General features: G+C 45.0%; 1 protein-coding gene across 1 annotated transcript; it reads right to left on the reverse strand.

Annotated features, from left to right (window-relative positions):
- Positions 1-3,646: 3,646 nt before the first annotated feature.
- Positions 3,647-23,925, reverse strand: HAL (histidine ammonia-lyase). The gene is made up of 20 exons (XM_070407938.1): positions 23,679-23,925; positions 22,662-22,722; positions 22,526-22,553; positions 22,136-22,210; positions 21,976-22,048; positions 21,816-21,882; positions 21,192-21,229; positions 20,515-20,640; positions 19,445-19,584; positions 17,101-17,148; positions 16,311-16,458; positions 14,732-14,827; positions 14,576-14,634; positions 13,569-13,649; positions 11,193-11,258; positions 10,949-11,114; positions 8,631-8,765; positions 6,211-6,319; positions 6,046-6,115; positions 3,647-4,389 (listed from the first exon to the last, which is right to left on the reverse strand). Exons 1-20 carry the CDS (start codon positions 23,923-23,925, stop codon positions 4,249-4,251), a joined length of 1,974 nt encoding a protein of 657 aa, XP_070264039.1. The 3' UTR covers positions 3,647-4,248.
- Positions 23,926-24,497: the final 572 nt, after the last annotated feature.

The raw sequence follows: 24,497 nt of genomic DNA on the forward strand, positions 1-24,497 counted from the left end.
GATAGGAAAGAACATATGAGTTCCTTGATGTAATGTCAAAGGATGATGCTCATGGGGGAGTCAAGTGTTAAAGTAAAACCAAGCAAAAAGACAGTTTCAAGGTTGGATGGGGGTGGGATTGCCATCCTCGGCTTTGGAGGTTGGGCGGATTATGATGAGAGGGAAAGGTCCAAGATGGAACATCATGAAGTGTTCAGAAGACAGGTGATGAGTCCTCCTACAGTAGAGAGCTCAGGGGGGAGCTGAGACTAGAAGGTGAGGTCAGCTTTCACAGGGCTTTGAGTGTCAGGCTTACTGGCCAGAACTTCATTGTGAAGTCAGGGGAAGCCACCGGGCATTTTTGAGTAGGTTAGGACCAGGCCAAGAGTGTTGTTGTAGAAAGAGTAATCTGGCTTCCGTGTGCATAGCAGGCACTCAAATATTTGTTGTGCGAGTGGACTCTGGCAAGATACTTTGAACTAGCCCCTTGGCGGAGAGAGTGGGAGACCTTCTGGGCTAGATGTCCAGGTGGAAAGTGAGATGTGAACACTCTACTCTGTGCTCCACATTGGGCCACATGCTATATTGACGCACCACAGCTCTGGAACAGCACCTCCCAAACAGTGGCCATGGAAGGTGGAATGCTAATAGCTACAAGTACCAAAATCTTACCAAAACTGGCTTAAGGGATGAGGAAGGTCACTGGTTCACCCTTGGAAATTTCACAGGAAGAGCAGGCTGAGGACTGGTTTATCTGGAAGCTCAATAATGCTAAAGACCCAGATTCCTTCCTTCCCTCTGCTTTGCCATCTGGTGTTGGTGTCACCCCACGGCTACTAGTATCTTCTCCCTTGAGTCAGGATGGCTACCCACAGCGTGGGTGCTCTATGCCTCCCCATTAAGATCCAGCAGGAGGGTGAGAAAGGATGGCTCTTGTGGTTCTCAGGAGAGAAAACAAATTCTTGAAGCCTCTAGTAAAACTCTTCTCTGTCTCATTGGCCCAAATTGCAACCTCAGCCCTTCCTTGAACTAATCACTAAGCAAAGAGAATGGAATACCTTGAGACAAACCAGGCCTATGCCCTGAGCTGAAATGAATTTCCACCAACTCTTTTTTGTTGTTGTTGGTTTATATGTTGTTGTTTTTTAAATATATCTTTATTGGTTTCAGAGAGGGAGAGATAGAAACATCAATGAGAGAGAATCATTGATTGGCTGCCTCCTGCATGCCCCACACTGGGGATTGATCCCACAAACTGGGCATGTGCTCTGACCGGGAATCAAACTATGACCTCCTGGTTCATAGGTGGATGCTCAAACTCTGAGCCATACTTGTCAGGCAGGTGTGTGTGTGTGTGTGTGTGTGTGTGTGTGTGTGTGTTGCCAATGTTTAAATTTAATAAATACCTTCAACAGAAGTAACCCCCCCAAATGCAGTGATCATGTGATTTATGAGGTAATTAGAAGGCTTAATCTATACTAATAAAAGGGTAATATGCTAATTAGACCGGGAGACCTGCTGGACAAAAGTTATGGTGGCGGGGCCGAGGCAGAGGCGGTTAGGGGCAATCAGGCCAGGAGTAGAGGGCAGTTGGGGGTGAGCAGGTTGACAGGGGGGGTAGTTGGGGGCGATCAGGCTGGCAGGGGGGGGCAGTTGGGGGTGATCAGGCTGGCAGGAGGGGGGAAGTTAGGGGTGATCAGGCAGGCAGGCAGGTGAGTGGTTAGGAACCAGCAGTCCCGTATTGCGAGAGGGATGTCCGACTGCCGGTTTAGGCCCGATCCCCTAAACCAGCAGTTGGACATCCCTTGAGGGGTCCCAGATTGGAGAGGGTGCAGGCCTGGCTGAGGGACACCCCCCTCTCCCCCCCGCACGAATTTCATGCACCAGGCCACTAGTAAAAATATAATAATCCAGTGACCAGTTCCAGAAATGAGGTACAAGTTTAAAGTAGTATGAAAATTATCTTTTTTTTTCTCCCCCACAAATTTCAGGTCATGTACGGGATTTTATGTATGTGGTAGATTGATAGAGTAATGACCCCCAAATCATATGCCCATGCCCTTGAGTACTTCTCTCCCAAGTTGACCTTGACTTGCTCTGACCAACAGAAACAGAAGAAGCTGGAAAAGTCCTTGTACTTTGAGGTTTCCCCTCTGTCAGCAGGTGAAGAAGCCAGGTGAGCCTGCTGGGGAGGACATCACAGTGCCTCTCACTCTTTTGCTGCTACTCAATGGGAAAAAGAAAGACTAAGTCAACCACATTTTCTAAAGATACTTTTTCATGGGCAAACATTCATCGACTACCTCTTTCAGAAACTTGATTAACTGCAGTTAGAATAGCCTTTCCCTAAAGAGGTGGTAAACTATTTAAAAAATCTAAGAATCCAGTGATAACATGAGACAATGAGTTTATTCTACATATACCTTGACATTCTCTTGAAGGCATGTGATGTCAGTTACTGAAAGAGCTCAATGACAGCCCTGGCTGGTGTGGCTCAGTTGGTTGGGCATTGTCCTGTACAAGGAAAGGCTGCCAGTTTGAATCCTGGGCACATACCTGGGTTATGGGCCTGATCTCCAGTAGAGGGCTTGCAGGAGGCAGCCCATAGATGTTCCTCTCTCACATGGATGTTTCTTTCTCCCTCTCCCTTCCTCGCTCTCAAAAAAAAATCAATTAAAAATATTTTTTAAAAAGCTCAATGAAAAAGGGCCCCTGAAGACCCTGGGGATGTTTGGGACCCAGCACCCCCCCAAACAGGAGTGAAAAACAGTCATCAGACAGCTGGCTCAGCTGCTGCTCCTGGGTAAGAATCAATAAACTTCGTGTGTGTGTGTGTGTGTGTGTGTGTGTGTTCACATTTTAGCAAGAACAGCATCAAGAACAGGTTCCTCAGCCTTTTCTGTTCTCTGAATTGCTGTAGGTGGTAGTTCTGACTTCTGTCTCCACCTTCCTCTGGACAGGCTGCAATCTAAAGTGAAAACTATTGTGAAATTTGCTGGTGGTCCCATTTTAGGCTGTAATTGGCTTGGCAATCTGGCAAGTGTGTCTGTCCTTGCTTAACCAGCTGTAGGTTTTAGAGCTATAGGTTCAGATTCCTGCACTAGATGTTCTTTCAACATTTGCGTGGGAGGGGTGCAAAGTCACAGATATTAGAAGCCTAGAGGGCATCTGACCTATCCTTCATCTGGGAAAGTACACTTTTGCCTTCCTAGAAGGCCCTTTTTTGGGGAAGAAACATATTGGGTAATACATTCTAGGGCCCCGTCTGATTTTTGTCAATGGGGCTTCATGTTAATGGTCACCATTACAGAGAGGGGTTGGTTAACTTCTGAACAACAGATTCTTTGTCTGTGAAATGAGGAGGCTTAACACAGGGTTATTATAAGAATGTGAATCGAGAAGGAGACTTGGCTTGGGGTGGTGAGCAAACAATACAATATACAGATGATGTGTTATAGAATTGTACACCTGAAACCTATATAATTGTGTAAATTTCATCTCAACAAATTTAATAAAATAAAATAAAAATAAAGAATGTGACTTGAGTGCTAACATATAGCAAAAAAGTGATCATACTAACCTCCAACTCTAGTTTAAGCATCGAGTCCTTTTTGGATATGTGTAGTGATAATTGATAAATATGAAATACGCAGTTCAGTAAGAGACATTCCAAAAGCAATTTTATATCCTTAATCCCTTTACACAGAACTGTTGTTGACCTATCAGCTATTCTTTTCTATGATTCCATTAGTAGAAGAAAAAGCAAATTAAAGACAAATTAAGATTTAAAAGGAGTTGTTTATGAAGATGTATTAAGGAACACTAGTCATAGCATAGTACGATCAGCCAGAGTTAACTAGTGGAGAACTTGTCAAAGCAAACAAACAAACAAATAAGATTTTCTAAAGTCTAATGTTTTTGGAAAAATGCCATCAGTCTGTTTCAAGGTGTGAGTTGCTCTAATGTTAAGAGTAAAAGACCCATGCAGTGTGGGTGCTCTTCTCACCCTTAAGAGTGAGATAGCATTAAAGAAAAAAACCCAAAAAACTCCTATAATCCCTGCTGCACCTCAGACCAGACCAACAAGAACGCAGTGTGAGAGTTAGCAACCGTATTCCTGCCACCGGTCTAGCCAAAGTAGGTTTTAGAAGAACTGAATTATACAATGAATTGATCTACCTAAACAAAGTTCTCAGGCCTCTCCTTCAGCACAGTGCTGCTTGCTGTCAAACTAAGTACCAGCTGATCTACATCCCACGGCAAAGCCCTTCAAAGCTCCGCTGACTCTGGGATACTGCTGGATTTCCTGCGCAGAGACTCCAGGGAAAAGGCCGTCGGAGAAACAGGTCTCGATTCAGGAATATGCTCCATTCTGTATTTTTCGATGTATGGTGAAGCTACTTCCCACACCTGAGAAACAAGGATGAGACCGAAATGTTGACAACATTGTTTTCATATGCCATTAAACATCAACTTCACCTGAAGACAAAACATTATCTGATGAAGACAGTTGTTGCAGCTGTTTGCTTGCTTTTATGATTAGGCATTTAACACACAATCAGTGTCGATTGGTCTCTGGTTACATTCAAAGCTTTTAAAACACAAAGTCCAAAACTTCTCTGAAGTTACCATGAAGGCTTTCAGCTGCTTGCTCTTCTAAAGCCAAACAAGCCTAAAAACAAACAAAACCTAGAGAATTCGGTGTGGACAGAATTAAGGAAAGTTGCTCAGGGTCTGACTGTGTGTTTTCTCAAGCAAACCTCCAATGATAAAAAGCAGTGGATTTCCTCATCTGCTCTATTTCCCTGTCTCGTGTGCTCTGTCTCTGAGACCCTCAAAGTGGCCACTGGACCAGCAGCACCAGCATCATTGGGGACAAGTTGGAATGTCAGCCCCACTGTGTCCAAATCTGCATTTTCACCCAATTTCCAGGAGATCCACAGGCACACTACAGTTTGAGAAGCACTGCCTCAGGCCCAGCAATCTGTTCTTTCAAGCATAACACCTTCTCAAATGAAGGCCCTGTTCTTGGTTTATAGCTACTTGTCGTTTTTTTACCTGATTGCTGCTGACAGCCAAGGGGCCTTTCCCTCCACCGCCCCCCCTCCCTTCTTCTTCTGTATCACCTCAAAAAATGTATGAAGATCAAAGGGAAAAATCCTTCCCCAAGAGCAGAGCAATGATTTCAGGGGAAATCAAGCAATTTTAAGCAACAGGATATTCACAAATTACTACAAAATGTTTAAAGAACTTTAAAAAATGAGTCAGCATGCTAAGGCAACTGTCTTTATCAGATGAGTTTATAGTCAATGCAGCCAGAGGAAATCAGTAGTGAAGGGAACCGTATGTCACCAGGGTGATGGGTGGGACACACCAGAGCACCAGACAGACTCACAGACCTTTGAAGCAAAAACCTGGGACTTTGTTTTCTCTCCAGATCTATGCAGGCATTGGACCAGGTGGTGGTGGTAATGGCATTATAAGAAGAGACAGTGCCCTATCTGGTTTGGCTCTAGTCTAGCCGCTAGAGCTTCGGCCTGGGGACTGAAGGGTCCCAGGTTCAATTCTGGTCAAGGGCACATGCCCAGGTTGCGGGCTCGGTCCCCAGTGGAGGGTACGCAGGAGGCAGCTGAATAATGATTCTCATCATTGATGTCTCTCTCTCTCTCTCTCTCTCTCTCTCTCCCCCCTTCCTCTCTGAAATCAATAAAAAGATATTTTTAAAAAATGAGAAAGTACTTTTGAATGAAAGAGTACATTCTTGGTGAAGGGGATCCATGAACCTTTCATCTCATTTTCTCCCCGCAAATACTTGTTCCAAAGCTCCGTTTAAAATTTATTTTTGCTTCCAATCCTTAGACACTCAATGTTTGGGTGCCACATGGGACACCTAAGAGTTTATCCAATAGCTTCTTGGTGGCCTTGCAAATTGCATAAGTACCCTTTTGTTCATTCCAGGGAATAGCCAGAAAATGAATGAATAAGACAATGTTTCTCCAGGACCCACTCCACTTTACTTTCCCGTAATGACCCCAAACCAAGAAAAAAGCCGAATAGTCAGCTTGCCTGTTGGTCGACAAGCAGTCTGTGCGCTGCCTCGATGTCTGGAGCCATGAAGCGATCTTTTATCCAGGGCCTGCAGAGAACGCAAACCAAGTCATCAGCCAGACATGAGCACTGCCAGGGCTCACGGTTCTGAGACCGTGTCACTTCCATGACGACAGACTTTACCTGACAACCGAGCGCACGAGGTCATAGACCTTCTCCAGGGGAGTGGTTGTCCTCAGGGGGCGTAGGAACTCGATGCCCTGGCAGGCTGCCAGCAGCTCGATGGCCAGCACTGAAACGAGAAAGGAGGAGGGGTGACTGGTGAAAGTCCGACCTCCTGCTTGAGGGCTATGAATGACAGAAGTGGATGGAGCCGATGAAGGAGCAAATGAATCTTTGGTTGCCCTGGGACTGAGTCTACAGTTGTTTGTATGGAAACGAATACAATTATTCATCAATAATAATACAAGAATAGACTTCATGTTTTGTGTACTCCCAACTGTAAACCTAGTTTGGCCCCACCCTAAGTAATGTCCCTTTCGAGCTTTCAAACTCAAAAGCTCCCAAGTCCACTACAACTGAAATTCTAGAAACTGGGACTTGGATGTCTTGCACTCTCATCTCCATGCATCTCAGATCGGTTTATTTTGTGCACACCCCTTCCCTTACGAAACTACCACTGCGCTTCTCCTCCCACTTTGCCGGCCCTAGTTGTTGTTCAGGTCCTCATCTTAAATACTTCTTTGGAGATGCCTTCTCTCGTGGCTTCAGACTCTAGTATTTGGTGGGAATTTTGTTAAGTGCTACAGAGAGTTGCCAAGTTGTTGTCCAATGTCCGCCTCGCTGGTTAGACCCTAATTTCCAAGCGGGCAGAGAGGAAGAGTATCTCATTCACGGGTTAATCCAGGCAGAACCCTCCTCTTTCTGTGCCCCTTATGCGACAAGGAATCACTAGGCGCTTTCGAGTTTCTATCCAGCACCACTGGGTTCCAAGATTTGTAGGTATTTGTTTAAGATCTGAAACAAAGCAAACTTAACTGACAGTACACCTGCTTGAAAATACCAATTCTTTTTCTAAACTGCACCTGATATAAATGTATAGAACTGCATCAGATGAGCTAGATCTATAATTTGGACCTCTAGGCCAACTTTATTGTCATGTAAATATCCGAGCACCATGTCTGTGCCAAACACACTTCTAGGTATTCTAGATCCATCTGGGGATGTGATTGAGGCCCACTGTACAGACACTGAGATAATTGGGAGAATTTGTAAATTATACCTCAATACAGCTGTTACAAACAAAAAGAATATTTAACTCTCTCATTTATCTTAAAATAGTGATAGCCTTTTATCAGCCAACTGCTTTGAATACAGTTGCAAAAACTTAGGAACTTAGAACATAAGTCCTAAAGGAAGGCAATTTCTCTTTAAAAAAACAAAAACAAGCAGTAATTAAGAGGTCGGGGAGCAGAAGGCCTAACATCCTGTGAAGTACCTTTGCCAAAATGGTGGGATCTCAGGCTTGTCAAGCCTTTAGGGCCAACCGCCACGTACAGGAAACGCATAGGACAGAGAGCCACCACAAGGAAGCTAACAGGTGAGTCCAGAATCCCGGTCTCTATCAGAAAACTGACCTGTTTTTTTCAGCTGGTCAGTGGAATGAAGTGGGGGGGCGCGGGGGGGGCGGGCGAAGTAGGGGGAGGGGGGAGATGGCACAGTTCTGGATAAAAAAAAGCTTAAAACCTTGACCGCCAAATTTAAAATGTGGCTCTTGCATCCTGATTTGAACAAACCCACTGTACAGACACTGAGATAATTGGGAGAATTTGAATGTGTACTCAATGGTGATACCAAGACAGGCTGTGATGATGGCATTCTGGTGGCATCAGAGTTTGTGAGAACAATAGCATCTCAAGCCCCACCTGAAATGCAACATTTGCATTTTAATGAGATCTAGTGAGTCATATGCTCGATAAAGTTTGAGAGACATCAATCTAGGTAATTTCTAGGATCTCCTCACCTCCCTAAGATATGTATCTCCGGCATACATCAAGCCTCCTCTGGTGACACAACCAGTCAAATTGTCCTCAGGTACCTGGAAGTGAGCACATATCTCCCTGACATGCTAAATGCTTTCATTGTTTTCAACTTGGCGTTAAGCGTTAAAGTATGCAGGAAGAAAATTATATAATGGATTTCTTTGAAAATAGGTTGAGAAGAGAAAAAATAAAGCAGATGTGCTGTTGAATCAGTGAGGTGTGTATGAGGTTCATGGTACTAATCTCCCCACTTTGAATATGTTTTGAAAGTCTTGTGTTTGTTTTTTTTTTTAAAAAGCCAGCAGGTGAACCAGTTTAGGCAGCAGGAGTGGTTCTGAATCTCCAGCATGAGAATCACCTGGAGGGCTGGCTGCCTCCGGATTCCTCTGCCCTGCTCTCTAGAGTCTCTCACCCTGCAGGGCTGGGAGGGGCTTTGAGGATCTGCCTTTCTAACAAGATCCAGGTCATGCTGATGCTGCCAGTGGGGACCCCACTTTGAGGACCACTGGTGAGTCATTCATTTATCAGTGAGGCCCAGGATCCCGGCGTGGCTGGGGTTACCTTGCTCCACGTGCTCGATGACCCGGAGGGCCTTCCTCGCTGCCCATCCTCCCATGGAGACGTGGTCCTCCGTGGCAGCGCTGGTGGAGAGGGAGTCCACAGACGAGGGGTGGCACAGAGCCTTGCTCTCAGAAACTGCAAGAGGTCAGCGCTAGGTTAATTATGTTCGAACAGGAAAAACTGTCCAGATGACACATGTTTTCCCAAAGTGCTCCATGGCATCCACTCCAGGAGCTCTTGGTGGTTATCCAAGCACCACATGGTCCAAAGTTACTTTGGGGAAGGAACCATGTTGTGCTTTCCCTAACATGAGACTCTAAAGCTATCATGAGTTCTAACACTGGATGGGAACCCAAACATCACAAAGCCAAGTTGAAAACAATGAAAGCATTTAGCATATCAGGGAGATACGTGCTCACTTCCAGGTACCTGAGGACAATTTGATTGTGTCACCAGAGGAGGCTTGATGTATGCCAGAGATAACATATCTTAGGGAGGTGAGGCAATCCTAGAGATTACCTAGATTGATGTCTCTCAAACTTTATCAAGCATATGAATCACTAGATCTCATTAAAATGCAAATGTTGCATTTCAGGTGGGGCTTGAGATACTATTGTTCTCACAAACTCCCAGGTGATGGCTCTGCTTTTGGTCCAAGGATGATACTTTAAGTAGCAAGGACTAGGTTACAGAATTCCTTCTCTCCAGTAGGAGAGGTCAAATTCAGAGTCTTCCCCCTTCCCCCTTTCTATGACGCTGAGAGTGGCTCAGAGTGAAGTGTCACTGTTCTGCATGCTATAAGGAGCCCACCTGAGATAATCTAGCTATAAACGGGCTTGCCCAAGACTTTCAGGTCCCAGCACTGCAACCTAAGACCCCTAAACCAGCTACATGGATCAGCAGGCTGTGGTGAGGCTTGTTCAGAAACATAACGTACAAAGGGCCAAAAAAAAAGAAAAAGGTTCATTATAACGAAAGCAAGCTGAGCAACGTCATTAGGCAGCTTGGGAAGCTAACATTCATACGGGGCTTCCAAAAGTATATAATATTCTGTAGAAATCAACTACCTCCCCCCCGCCCCCACCCCACCACATTAATAGGAGAACCCGTTGCCCTTTGAAAGGATATTTTAATACGCAGGTAAAAGGATAGTTTAATGAGCAAGTAGAAGATACCGGACAGAGGAGAAAATGAATTCAATGGCCCTTTGTTGGTTATTTGTGTTGAGTTTTAGTGTGAGGCTTAGGTGATGAAGGGATTAGGAGGAATAGCAGCAGTTTTAGTTCTAAGGTTTTATCTGCATTAATTCATTTAATCCTCAAAACAGCCCCACTAGGTAAATTTATCATGCCCATTTTACACAGGAGTAAACTGAGGGCAACAAGACTGAGACTTGTTCCTTGTCACACCGTAAATGGCAGAGCCAGGATTCGAACCCAGACTCCATGCTCTTAATGAACCACCATGCTATCCTGCCTCTTGGGCAGGTTTTCCAGATAGAAATACAGGATGTTCAGTTAAATCAAATTTCAGATTAAAAAAATATAAGTTTTAGTACAAGTATGTCCCAAAGAATTCAAATTTAACTGGATATCCTGCATTCCTATTTGTTAAATTTGGCAGCCACATTTTAGGATTAAGTATTAAAATGAGAACCTCATTAATTGAAATGAGAGCACAGATTTGAGAACCAAAATGCCTGTGTTTGAATTCTCTGCTTCTTACGAGCTGTGCAAGTGCGGGTAAGACACTCAACTTCTCAGATTTTCAGGTATTCATCTGTAAAATGGAGGTGATAATAGTACCTGCCCCATGATATTGTTGTGACGATTAAGAGAGTGACTATAAGTGAAGCCCTTAGCACTTCCTTGTTGCATGTTGTAATCACATGTGTAGTGGTTGGTATACCTAATGAAATGTATCCAAAGTTTAATTATTTAGATCAGTTCACATTTCATCATCAATTATGAACATCTTTTTCTTTCGTATGGTCTTCAAATTGAGATTGGGGGGAAAGTTACAAAAATAAAGTTCATATGATGTCAAATTGTTTCCTGCAGAGAAGTTGTGGAAACCTCATTGTTTACAATCTCACTCGTGTATTATTATGTGTCAGTATAATATTGTTTAGGTTTTGTCTTACATGTTTTTCTTAAAAATATTAAAGAGACAACCTGCTGCGTTTGTATGAAGAGAGGTAAGATGCAGATGGAGGTGTTGAGAAAATTAGATTTCATTCAAAGATAACATTCGATATTTTCAGGTAAAATGGAGGGGCCCTTCAATGGACAGGCTTGGGCAAAGGGCAGTGTCCTTACCCAGGGCTGCGGCTGTGCAGTGGGCTATCATGAATCCAGAGTTCAGACCGCCTTCAGCCACCAGGAAGGCGGGCAGCTCGCTGAGGGAGGGGTTACAGAGCCTTTCAATTCTTCTTTCGCTAATCGCAGCAAGTTCATGGACACCGATGGCCAAATAGTCCAGGGCCTGAAAGAGCGTCTCAGTTCAGTTGGCCTGTATTGTAATATGCTTTCAGGGGCAGCAGCAATTCTAAAAATAGCTTACTTTGGCTGGGTATTCACCATGGAAGTTTCCTCCGGAAATGGTCTCTCCCCGGCTGGCAAAGACCATCTTTCAAAATAGGTTAAGGTTTGAACACCCTGAGGTGGCAGCCCTTGTAAAATGTGGAGAGAGAGAGTCCCCAAGCAGTTGTTGACATAAAGGGACACACACACACACACACACACACACACACACACACAATCTTGAAGAAGAATTGTGTATACCCAAGTCAAGGCCAAAGAAACACAAGGCATAAAAATGCTATTTTCTCTTGAGATTAGAGATTCTCAAGTATCATAACTGTGCTAATCTGGTGGGTAGTAGTTGCTCTTGAAAAGTTTATAACCTGAAACTAAGAGCAGAGACCAGACACCAGTGTAAAAGCAAATTCTGTTTCTTCAATGGGCCCTGTGAGCTTGTGCTCCATAGAAAACCTACTGACTGGAAGACATTGCTGCCCAACCAGCAAATTGTCTGGAATAATCAATTTTGGGAAAACTTCCAAGCAAACTCTCTAACGCAGTGATCTGTGTCAGCATTCTCAGTAAAGGGCAGCCAAGAAGCCATTGTAAACTCACTTAGGTCTGAGGCAACTTTGGACTCACCGAATATTCATATTCTCAGGGATCTTTGCATTCCATCACGCACTTTACTTAAACCAACAGACAAAGGCAGTGACAGACCTTTCTTCCAGGTTCCAAAGAGCTAATTTTTACCTACTGGGCTAAAGAATATTCGCTACCTATTATATCAACCAGGGACTCATTCTGTGTGAGAAGGGTTCTGACTTCCAAAGAGCTGGAGATGCACGTGTTACATGATCTTCATCAAGTCTGGAGTTGCCCTTTTCCATGTATTATAACCGCACGCCTGTTCTTCTCCATGAACCCATCCCAACCACAGGCCTTTGGCCTTCTCTCCATTCTCTGAATCCTTATAGCGAGTGATCTCTGCACCAATTTAGAACATAAGCATGTTCTATTGTTCTTTAGCTCCAAATTTGTTGGTTGGCTATTCGATTATAGCAATTAGAAGTTAACTCCCATCATATCTAGTAACTAGGTAATAGGTGCTCTTTATCTGCAAAAGAAACCTTAGGAAAACATTATTTCAGGTAACACCAGTATTGCAGGAGAACTCCCAAAGAGTAGGCAATTGAAAATTCATCAGGGATTAAAACCCTTTCATTAAATAAAGGACTTTTGGCTGAAATTTTTGCTGAGGTAAGTGGTGGGGGGAGAATTTAGTACAGAATTATTTCCTCGCCCATTTCCAATAAATTAATGGTTTGTGTTGGTTATTTTTACTCTCTAAGATATCCTTTCAACCTACATTATGTAAGTGTCTAATAGATATGTCTGCTGTACAGGACAGATAGATGAGATATGACAACCTGGAGTTCAGGAAAACTACTCCCTTTGGGAGGTGGGATGGTGTACAGGTGGGTTAGTGAGTTGAGGATTATTTAGTGTGGGTTTGACTTAACTGTGAAACTATCCGAGAGGATGCAAAACCCACATCCTGAAGTAAGCTCTCCAGAGACACCTCACACAGCTACTGTGGACCCATGTGCTAGCCCAGGCTGCGAGCTGCTTTCAGGGATGCTGATCCAGCACTCTCTCCAGGGCTGAGACTTGAGGCAGACGTGGGATAGGAGAAACAGATTTCTACAGGGTTTGGTGGTCTTCACAGGCAGTATTGTCTCTGTGGAGACTTTGCCAGTGTGACCCCTGAGTGATCGCATTCCATGGCAGAAACAAGATGGCTCTGAGATACCCACACCAGGAAAGGGAGTTGGGCCCCGTCTTTGAGAAATGGAAGTGTTCTTACTCTTTGTACAAACACAGAAAACACCGATTTGAGTCAAATCCATGTCAGAAATAAAACCTCGGGATATGGAAAACCATGCCTCTTTGACCAACACTTTGGTAAATGTTAAAGGTTGCTTCTATCTAAAGCATCATGGCATTACTGGAACCAGGAAGGTGTACATACATGCTACCTACCCCGGTCTCCACAATCACACCTGGCACATAGGTCTTCCCTTCTACCAACAACCCCAGCAGTGGGTTTTAGGGAAAATGTCCTCATAAAACCTCTCAGTCAATGCTGGAAATCCACCCCCCTTTCATTGTTAATGGGTCGATTTTGAAGCTTCGGCATGTTCCACTCTGAACCTGAGATTAGGTTCAGAGACCTACCTCTGCCACCTCCCAGCTCGGATCTGGACAAAGTCCCTTAACTTCTGAGCCTCAGGTACTCAGTTTATGAAATGAAGTGACAGGAGACAGGACAGAGCTGCTGCACAGTGATCACTTCAGATCTTAAAGTTACCAGCTGAAATTCTATGACTATAGTTTAGTAAACGTCAAAAGATACAGGATTATCTGTTGCGCTGTTTAGTTCTGTGGTAATCAGTTTCTTCACAAACGCTATTGTGTCATTCGCCACACCATGGACCTAAAATATGAGTAAATGAGTTACTACATGGAAGACTGTCTGTCACATAGAGTCTGATATCCCTGTTAGAATAGCAGGATGTTTGGAAGGGGGATGTATTTCTATAGCAGATCTAATTTGGCAATTCTTCCCCGTAGAGGTTTTCGATCTACTAGCTAGAATAGAACTTGCTGAGTACCAGGACGTGAGTCCTCTAGAGAGGACTCTTTATGACACTGTAGACTGGAATTTGACACAAGCTGAAATACAGGGTGGGGCAAAAGTAAGTTTACAGTTGTGAGTACGAGAAACACGGAGTTTATTCTTGTGTTATTGAACAACCGTAAACCTACGTTTGCCCCACCCTGTATTGTTTCATTCTTGAGAAGCATTCTTGAGTTAATCTCTCATTCAACTAATTACCATATGCAAATGAGTTGTAAAATTGATACAGGATACCTCATGCTAACCCAAGTCATCTGCATTTTTTATTTAAAGTTAAGCCTCACAGATTTATTTACCATTATTTAGGTCTGCCTATTAAATGCAGCTAAGGTATACCATGGATGGGCACTTGAATTTTTATTGAACATCTCTGGCTGGCTGGTCCTAGTTCTATCTAACAGGGAGAGCAAGTAAAACTCCACTAACTGGTTAAAATAATGTTGTTACTAAGAAATTGAAAAAGTGAGGGCACTAAACCAACACAGCAAGATGTCTGTTGGACTTCTCTTCAAGGTTGAGCAAAGCAATTCAAAAGCTTATCACATGGAATAGAAAGGACAATAATGGGACAAATGGAAGTATGATCTACAAAATTTTTAATAGAAGCTATAAAAAAAATTTGGATTCTAACTGACCATTAAATGATTTTCTAACACCTCCCTCTTTTTCTGCTTCCCACCTGCATTGAGAGAGAGAAAGGACACTTTTGTTTGCTGACTTACCTGTGGACAGCAGCGCAAGGTGTACGCATCCTGCACGCGGTCACAGAACCTGTGACTCTCTGTGGAAAGGTGAAGGGAACAGCAGGGAACATGTTATCAATTTTTCCCCACAAAACACAAAACCAAATAAGCTCACTCACACAAACATGCCCAGACCTGCTATTTCTGATGGGTGGTGATCCGAGTCCAAGAGTGACCGAAACCGAAAAGCAACTTCAATTTGCCCAGGATGAGGGCGAACAGCATGAATGTCTAGGATTGATGAAGGAGAAAAAGCCTGAGCAACTCTTCTATTAGAACGAGCTACCATGGATGCTCAGAACCATCCACAGTGCTGACACAGCCCTCAAAAGGCCCAGGGGTCCTAACCACCACTGAGCAGTAGAAACTTATCTCCAAAAGCAAGATATTCCTTATTGTCTTTATTCTTTGAAATCTCCAAGTGCAAATTATGTGTTGAGAATTCAACTACTGGGAATTCACTCAAGACACCGGGCTACCCTAAAAAGATTCAGGCTCATGATGGAAGGGAGCTCTATAGTGGTCTAATTTAACTAAGTGATTTTGAGACAGTTTTTTTTATCCTACTATCTATACTAATAAAAGGGTAATATGCTAATTAGACTGGGAGACCTTTCAGACGTCCTTCTGGACAAAGCCATGGTGGCGGGGCCGAGGCAGAGTTGGGTAGGGACAATCAGGCCAGGAGGGGAGGGCAGTTGGGGGTGATCAAGCTGGCAGGGGGGGCAGTTGGGGGCAAGCAGGCTGGTGTGGGGCAGTTGAGGGTGATCAGGCTGGCAAGGGGGGCAGTTGGGGGTGAAAAGGCCGGTGGGGGGACAGTTGGGGGTGAGAAGGCTGGCAGACAGAGTGGTTAGGGGTGATCAGGCAGGCAATCAGGTGAGTGGTTAGGAGCCAGCAGTCCCAGATTGCGAGAGGGATTTCTGACTGCCGGCAGTCAGACATCCTCCGAGGGGTCCCAGATTGGAGAGGGTACAGGCCAGGCTGATGGACAGCCCCCCCACCCCCCTCACCGCCCTCATGCACGAATTTGCACCGGGCCACTAGTATATAATAATAGAGAGTCTTTCAAACCCACTACTTTCTTTTTTTTTTTTTTTCTTAAATGTATTTCTTTATTGATTTCAGAGAGTTAGGGAGAATGAAAGATAGAAACACCAATGAGAGAGAATCATTGATTGGCCACTTCCTGCATGCCCCCCACTGGGGATTGAGCCCGCAACCCGGGCATGTGCCCCTGGCTGGAATCGAACCTGGGACCATTCAGTCCACAGGACAACGCTCTATCCACTGAGCCAAACCTAGCTGCTAGGGCATCAAACCCACTACTTTCTAAGTAAGCTACCACTTCTGTCGCTCCCCCCCCCCCCCTCAATTTTCTAAAGGAGAGCAAACTGAATCCTACTGTAGTTCTAAAACTCTGCAAACAGTTTCCTAAAACAGCACTTAGTTTGATGAGAGTCAGACCTAGGTGATCTGGGGCAGGTTACTTAACTATCAGGATCAGCATCTATTTATAAACCATGGCCATGTCAAGTGTCGAGTGTGGCAGAATTTAGAAGAAACTGTAGCAGTATTGGGCACACCATAGTCTCTTGAGTTTTCTCTTTCTTTCCTACCACTCACCCCCACCACTCACATGTCTAAAGACCTCAACCAGCCCACCCCACTAGCTCTGGTTGAATGAATAACAACCAAACAGAGGGACCATGCTGACCGGTATCGAAGGCTTTGGTGGTGCCCTTCAGCACCTCCAGGGTCAAGGCCGCCACGATGTCAGCCTGCCGCGCAATGGCACTGGCTCTCTCCACAGCTTCACAGCCCAGGGAGGTGATCATCTGCGTCCCGTTGATGAGCGCCAGACCCTTTGGGGTAGAGGAGAGAGGTTGCCTACTGTATTTCTGTAACAAGCCTATGTACAAGTTGATTTGGTCTTTTGCTCTCATGAGAGGAAAGTTAGCCAGTCAGTTAAACGGTGTTTATTCATGTTTTCTGAAGTGCAGGTCAGTAAGGATTATTTAAGCACTTGAGGACTAAGTGCCGTTCTACATGAAATTGCTACTATAAATCTGGCAAATAGAATAGCTGTTAAGTATCCCCATTCTCAAGGCAGCAGAGCAGCTCCAGTGTGGAAGGCATATAAAATCTTAATTATGCTACATTTCTTCTTTAATTTATCATCATTGTAGACAAGATACACTAAAACATTTCTAGTCAATACTCTTGGCTTAGAGAATCCTAATAGATGCTGGATTAAAGTGTCTCTTAAGGATCCCTAGGGATGCCAATTTAAAGTTTAAGTTCTTAGATAAGAGAACCCTTAAGCATTTGTGGCATGAAGAATTTTTTAAAATATTGATGGAGGAGCTGTTTCTTCAGTGATCAACTTTCAACAAACATGTGAGCCATTTTTATTTTAATAAATCACTGAGACAGGCATTAAGACGGAAAGTAGTGTATAAATAAAGACTTGCTGACATGGACAAATTTCCCTTGAACATCCTTACCTCTTTTGGCTTCAAAACTATTGGTTTCAATCCATGGGCTTCCAGGACCTAAAGAATGATTTAAGAAATTAAAATGGGTAAAAATTACTAATTTAATGAAGAACCCAATAAAAGATCTTTCAGCCCAAAGGTCTGTCTTATAAAAGACTAGAGGCCCAGTGCATGGATTCATGCACTGGTGGGGTCCCTTGGCCTGGCCTGGCCTGCACCCTCTCGCAATCTGGGACCCCTGGAAGGGGGTGGGTGTCGGGTAGCAGGTTTCAGCCTGATCCCCACAGGCCCAATCCAGACAGGAGGGAGCCCGATCCCCACAGGCCAGATCCATACAGGAGGGAGCCCAATCCTGTGTGTTGAGCATCTGTCCTCTGGTGGTCAGTGCAAGTCATAGTGACCAGTCATTCAGTCATTTGGTCACTTAGGCTGTTATATATATAGATTAGACCTACATGGATTAGCTCTGTTTATCATCTCTGGTCTATTCTCTAGTTCTGTTCTTTAGTCTGAAAGCAGACTTTGCTTTCAAATGATTTTCATACTTAAATGAGGGGCTCTAGCGTCTAGGTCCTTTGTGTTAAGTGTCCACGTTAGTGACTCACCTTTCTCCTGTGGCTTCCTGAGCACATATGCACACCTGTGCTGTGCTAAGGCTGGGCTTCTGACTGTCTGTCCATAATCCCTACCTCCGAAGCTTAACCCAGAAAGTCCTCCTACGTATCTAAACACTGGCAGATACATTGGTTGTCAGAGCAGGGCTTCTCACTTGTTTGGCAAGTGTGTAGGCACCAATGAAGGGGTTATGGTTGGCCTAATAGATAGGAACAGAATCCTGAGGGGAAATGGGCCAAATGATCTTACTCTGAAATAAAAGAAGTAAAAACAGTCAATAAGTTAAGGTCCCTCTAGGGAAGAAGGAAGAGAGAGCCTGCACCATTGGCTATGTCAATTTCTCAGGTTATTAGACCACCTATTGTTCTGAGTGTTGGGCTGGGCCTGGTGTGGGAAAAATGGAGACCGACAAGCTCAAGGGCAAGTACAGTAATAGGATGTTAAGTGCTACAGGAGGTAGGAAGTGGGTACGGTCAGTGAGACTTAATCAGGTAGGAGATCACAGAGGAGGAAAAAAGGAGACTTGGGGGGATTAGGGAAAAGAACTGGAAGAGCAGAGAGGGAAGTTTCCCAGAGGACTTAGCAGAAGAGGAACCGGAGTGAGTGGGGAAGAGAGGCATGGACCTGTGCTGGTCCCTCTGCCTAGGACACAGCACATTCCAGCTGCAAGGAGCCTCCAGCTTCTGTGATGGAGAACCCTGCCAGGGAAGAAGGAGGAGGAGAACATGACAAACAAGGCTCTTGTCGCCACTTTAAGTTCAGACTTTCTCCTAAGAACAGTGGGGAGCACTGTCGTTTTTAGCCAGGACATGCTCAGATTTGCTGTGTGAAGGTGGCCCAGGGAACACTGTACACAGAGAAACGATCAAGAAGAGTCTGCATGGAAGGAAGGTGATCTGGAACTTGTATCCCCATAAGGATTATCTGTTTCATTAACTTCTCCCTCCTCCTTGGTCCTCGACCCTTTGCTTACTGTTAGGGGACCTCTCAACAGTAGATCGGAGATGGCACTTTAAATAATTCTTTGTGCTGCTCTGATGGAATATGGGGATGAATGAAGAAAAAAAAAGCTTTATCAAACGCAAGCCTTTCTAATTAGCCACAAGGTGGGAGCTTTCAGGGAAATAGGAACTTTCTTTCCCGAGGCCATAGAGCAGCGGTTCTCAACCTGTGGGTCGCAACCCCTTTGGCGGTCGAACGACCCTTTCACAGGAGTCTCCTAAGACCATCCTGCATATCAGATATTTACATTACAATTCATAACAGTAGCAACATTACAGTTATGAAGTAGCAACGAAAATAATTTTATGGTTGGGTCACAACATGAGGAACTGTATTTAAAGGGCCAGAAGGTTGAGAACCACTGCCACAGAGTGAGTGCTATGATCCACAGCTTAGACCCTGTGAGACTGGCAACTAAATAAACCTGCGATGACGTGTGACCTTCAACTAGGCACCTGAAGTGTTTTAGGTGCTGAAGAAATTCCTGGGATCAACACTGGCAGCTGTACCTTTTCACCAACGTGATCACCAAGTCCAGAGGCTGACAGCTGGGTATGGGAGCTAAGAGCCTTGTCTAGTTTGACTTCTAAGCTACAGTTTTTTCATCTATAAAATAGGAATAACAGTGGCCCCCTCACTCAGATACTGTAAAGATTAAGTGTTATAAAGCATGCTGGACACCCGGTGTCCAGCCCAGGGAAAATCCTTCCGATGAACATTGTTGTTAAAGTCTTACGTATTTAGCGTCAGCCCAGCCACTCTTTGGAGACCACATCTTCCCTTCTCCAGTTAGCCCAAGAGCAAGATGAGAGAGTGGAGCAAGGTCTCCACTGGCACCAACAGTTCCTTTCTCTGGGACATAGGGCAGGCAGGAGGCTGGGAGGGAGTAGACAGCAGTTATTCCAGGAGAACTTCGTTCTGGTCAAGCTCACTTTGCCAGTGAGACCCACCTCCCCCAGTAGGATCTAGTACAAATGCCTGGAGAAAGACAATTACTCAAGGACAACAGAAAGCATTATAGGTTTTAGCCAAGACACAGTCATATTTGCTGTGTGAATGTGGGTGAGGAACACTGTACATAGAGAAACAATCAAGATCAGGCTTCGTGGGGGAAAGGTGATATGGAACCCTATCCTCATGAGGATTACCTTCTTCCTCTGTGGTCCTCTGCTCCTTCACTTATTGTTAATGTGCATGTTCTAATCTGACCTAGAAATTTCTAGAATTCTAGCAATGTATCTTAAAGATGTGATCAGGTACTAGCTGGTTCATTATAGCCTTGTTCCTAAGAACAAAAAGTTAGAAATGATCTAAATATGGAATTAAGAGATTTTTCCTATGACCAATAGTTGTGTGTGGCCATTCAAACCTATTGGAGAATGTTTGGAAACATGTAAATATTGACTTTAGAAAAGTGATATAAAATGTTCCAGAAGGAGAAAGTTCACCCAAGTGTTGACAGAGTTTTCTGGGAGGTAAAGTCATAGGCCACATAATCTCTACTTGTACCAGATTCCTAGTCTGCCATTTCACCACCACTTATAAAAGGACATGTACTATTCTGTAGGAAGTCCCCAATAGGTTTCTAAGTAAACTCGGACACCGAATAGCAGTGTTTTTGCTAATTGTTAAATACTGTCAATAGGATTACGCAGTGCCACCCACAGGCCAGCTTCCAGACCAGAGTTCACCCTGGGAGATTCTCAGAACTCTAGGGCCCCAGAAGTGCCATCAGATCTACCTTATGGGACATGCCCAACCTCAATGGAGGGTAATGGAGGGTCAGTCAGGGATCCATTGCATTACCATTAAATGCTTCGATAACTTGTTTGAGGGTCTCCAGGGAAATGCCACTGTATCCTTTGGCTAAGACATTGATCCTTAAAGCCAAGAGCATCCGACATCTCTCAGGGATTAGTGGTTTCCCAACACCTACAAAACAATTGAAAAACAAAACCTCTTCTACCTCCTGACTGCCTCCATCTCTCAAGTCTTTCTTCACTTCTTAACTCAGAGTTGGACTGCTCTCCCTCCTCACTTTCTTGCTTCTTAAAGACTCATCTTCCAGACAAAGGTGCAACCCCACTTTTGCCTTCTCAGTTTCCCTTCTTGGAACACTTCAGCAAGCCCCCACTCCCCACCCAACATCCTTAGAATAGTGTCCAGACTCCTCAGCACAAGTTGCCTCACAATCTCACCTCATCCTGGTCAGCTCATTCCCTGACATTCAGCCCTAATTTTGTGTCCTGAGTGCACCACTCTCAGCATCACTGCTCCTGTCCCAATCCTGTCCCTCTACTTGGCCTATTCCTTTTTCTGAGATTCAGCTGGAAGGTGGTCTTGTCTGCTGCTTTCTGCTTCCCTCCCTCCCCTGAAGCACCCAGTCCCTGGAATATATTGGCTGTTACAGGATGCATCACACTGTACTTTATTCAGCTAACCAAATAAGATCTAGGAGGTACCCAACATTTCAAATGATTTACCTGAAGAATGTGAACGTACGAGGTTGAGCTGGAGCTCCCTGAAAGAGAAAGGGAAAATAATCTTCTTATTGTTACTGTGCACGTTCTAATCTGACCTAGAAACTTCTAGAATTCTAGCAATGTATCTTAAAGACGTGACCAGGCACTAGTTGGTTCATTATAGCCATGTTTCTAAGAACAAAAAGTTAGAAATGATCTAAGTATGGAATTAGGAGATTTTCCTATCATCAAAAGTTGTGTGTGGCCATTCAAACCTATTGGAGAATGTTTGGAAACATGTAGATATTGACTTTAGAAAAGTGATATAAAATGTTCCAGAAGGAGAAGGTTCATCAAAGTGTTGACAGGGTTTTCTGGGAGGTAAACTCATAGTCATAAAAATGGTCCCTCATCTGGGGAAGTGAGGGGAGGGACAGTTACATCTTTCGAGGGACACTGAGGTGGCATGAGGCAGTGGAAGAAACCAGCAAGCCTATAAGTTCAATACCAAGTCATGTGTAAATTAACCCGAGCCTTATCCTCCTCATCTGTAAATTGGGTCAAATGATATCTCCCTTGTTGAAAGGAATCTGAAAAATGGGGGTAGGTGGCATGTGGATGTGTGTGAGCAGGAGCCAAACTTACTCTAGCTTATTGATAGGAATTACAGTTCTGGCAAATTTCCCAAAACCTGTAGTAATGCCGTACACAACTGGAATAAAAGACAGACACCATCCAATTAGATGCAGGACATATTTTTTTAAGTCTATAAAAATAATTGTATAACACAAGGGGGGAAAGATACCCGTTTTTTCTTTTATGATGCTGTCTATGACTTCCCTGGATTTTTGCACCTTCTTTTCCGCAGTTGGGGTGAGCTAGGAAAACATTGGTCAGAGAGGAGCACGTGGAAGATGTCCACAGGTGGCAAAAAGGGTCAGAGGACGTCCGTCCCTCCCCCTTACCTTTATTTTGTAGCGTCCCTTGCCCAAGTTGACCAGATCCTCCGTGGTCAGGCTGTCCCCGTCTAATTCGATGTACTGCACAAAGGAAGGGGTCCCCGTGAGTCCGAACAGCTTAGCTGCTCGAACAAGAGATAGGGAAACCTCAAGCAGAACCAAACTTGGCCACTTCCGAGATTTTTATCACTGCTATTAATGTGCTAACATAAAAGACACCTTACTTAAGAGGAAGCTGAGTAAGGACTGTTTTTCTAGTGTTTTTTTCCTACAACATGGAGCTGGACAAAGTCCTGTCCTAATTGGTAGTGTTTGCTCATAAATCTTGCTGGCCCTCCTCCTACTTAAATGAGGGGGACTTCATTTTCTTAACAAAAAGAGTGGTTTACCGCTTACCTTTTCAGGCTCTCGGTATTTGCTGTACCTGAATCCAGGTAAAGGAAATTACTGGGAAGTGTGTGGCACAGCCCCAGCCCCGTCCCTGGCGGGGGGACCCCCCCAGAGTACCCCCAGAATCTGCAGGAAAGGATACAGGTAAACTCCCTCTGGTTGCGATGGAATGAAATCAGGAGACATGGCATCCCCTTCTATAACTGAAACAAGAAGACAAGAAGGACCCCTTACAGACCACAACGGAGAGCCCCTTTGGCCTTGCTGGTAAAGCAAGGAAGTGACGGCCCTTCAATTGCCTTTGAATTCTATCAAAATGGCTGCTTTAAAGTGACTTCAGATACTTTCAAGTGCTCTTAGCATCTTTACAATGAAGGAGAGCAAAGGGCAGAGATGCAGGTGCCGGGCGAGGACCCTGGTTTAAATGAAAGTTCAAGACCTAACCCCCACCTCTGTCCCATCCCAGCTTCATTTTGTTTGAAATCTGAACTCCTCTATGCCACAGGCCTCTCATCTGGTGAAGGTCTTTTGAAGGGCTTCACCTTTAAGTTTATAAAAATAGTTACATACACCACCCGGTGGCTTAGTGGTTGAGCATATGAATAAGGAGGCCACAGTTCAATTCCCTGTCAGGGCATATGCCCTGGGTTTGGGGCTCCATGGGGTGGGGTGGAGGTGGAGGGGGGTGGGGGGAGGAAGGGAGGTGCAGGAGGCAGCTGATCAATGATTCTCTCTCATCATTGATGTTTCTATCTCTCTCTACCTCTCCCTTCTTCTCTGAAATCAATAAAAGTATATATATATATATATATATATATATATATACATATATATATATTTATTTAAGTTATATAGGACAAAGTAATTCAATTACTGCGAAGGGATTCAGACCTGCAGTCCCGAGTGCACATCTGCTCTTGGCTTCTTACTAGCAGCCTGACTGACTCTGGGTAAGTGGCGTCCTCTGGGAGCCTGTTGCCTTGTTGTAAAAGGTGGATAGACCTGCCCCTACCCCCGCCCCCCTTTTCAGTAGTGTGGGTGAGGGTCGAAGGCCCCCAGAGGCCTAGCAGCATCTGCACAGCCAGCAGGTGGGGATGGCAGCCCAACCTCCCGGGATGTGTGCTGCATCCATTCGCGCCTCTCCCCTCCGGCCACTCACCCACTTCCACGAACTCATTGTCCTCCAGGGCCACCTCGAGCGGGTCCTCATTGTCCAGCAGGCCCAGGCCCTTGCAGCGGCGCACCAGAAAGTGCACGTCGTCCACCGAGGCGAAGCCACCGTTGTCCGGCTTGTTCTTGATGTACCTGCGCACGGCCTCGCGACCCAGCCAGCCCACCGTGAGCTGCGCGTCCTTGCAGGGCACGGCCAGCCATTCTCCGCGCACATGCACCGTGTACCTGGGCATGGCTCCGCCGTATTTGCAGCCCCTGAGGCTATAGCAACCAGGCCGTCCTGCTGTCCTGCGCTGCTGCAGGTGACAGTCACCAGGAGCAGACAGTTTTATCTAGCAGCGGCTACCGAGGTGTGGTGGGTGGGGAGGGCGAGGATGGACTTTCAAAATATGCCACCTCCCTTGCCTTTACCAATTCACGCGTTGGACAAATATTTATCAAGGGCCCAGGGTCCCTTTGGGTTTTTGCAGTTGAGCTAGAGGCCGGAGAGGGGGATGCAGGCAGGCCAGCCGCCTGCACACCAGGGATGCAGCCCTACGGCAGTAAGGCCTGGGGGTCTTAGCGCCCTTTTCTTCAGGCTCCCCGGTTTCTCCCTCCTGGGTTCCTGTCTGCATTCCCTTCCATTAAGTGCAACTTATAAACACCATGTTCCTGTCTTTATTTGGGATTACTCAACTGTGAAATAACCTGCCGGCCAAGTGTGACACCAGGAAGTGTGGCAATCCTCACTCATGTGTTTATTCCACAAACAGGTGTTGAGCAAGGACTCTGTCACTGCTAAGGTTCTCCCAAGCTGCTCCTCCAC

This window comes from Myotis yumanensis, unplaced genomic scaffold (genome assembly GCF_028538775.1).
Source record: "Myotis yumanensis isolate MYYU_CA2020_CCGP unplaced genomic scaffold, mMyoYum1.0.hap1 SCAF_3, whole genome shotgun sequence".
In the NCBI taxonomy this organism is placed as follows: domain Eukaryota; kingdom Metazoa; phylum Chordata; class Mammalia; order Chiroptera; family Vespertilionidae; genus Myotis; species Myotis yumanensis.

Bases quoted from the DNA above. Each gene is read 5' to 3' on its own strand.
- HAL (XM_070407938.1), bottom strand. From the start codon at position 23,925: ATGCCCAGGTACACGGTGCATGTGCGCGGAGAATGGCTGGCCGTGCCC. The intron at 22,211-22,525 runs GTAAGCGGTAAA...TCCTTTGTGCAG, and splicing joins AATACCGAGAGCCTGAAAAG to TACATCGAATTAGACGGGGA. The intron at 13,650-14,575 runs GTAAGTCAGCAA...CTCATATTTTAG, and splicing joins CCTTGCGCTGCTGTCCACAG to GTCCATGGTGTGGCGAATGA.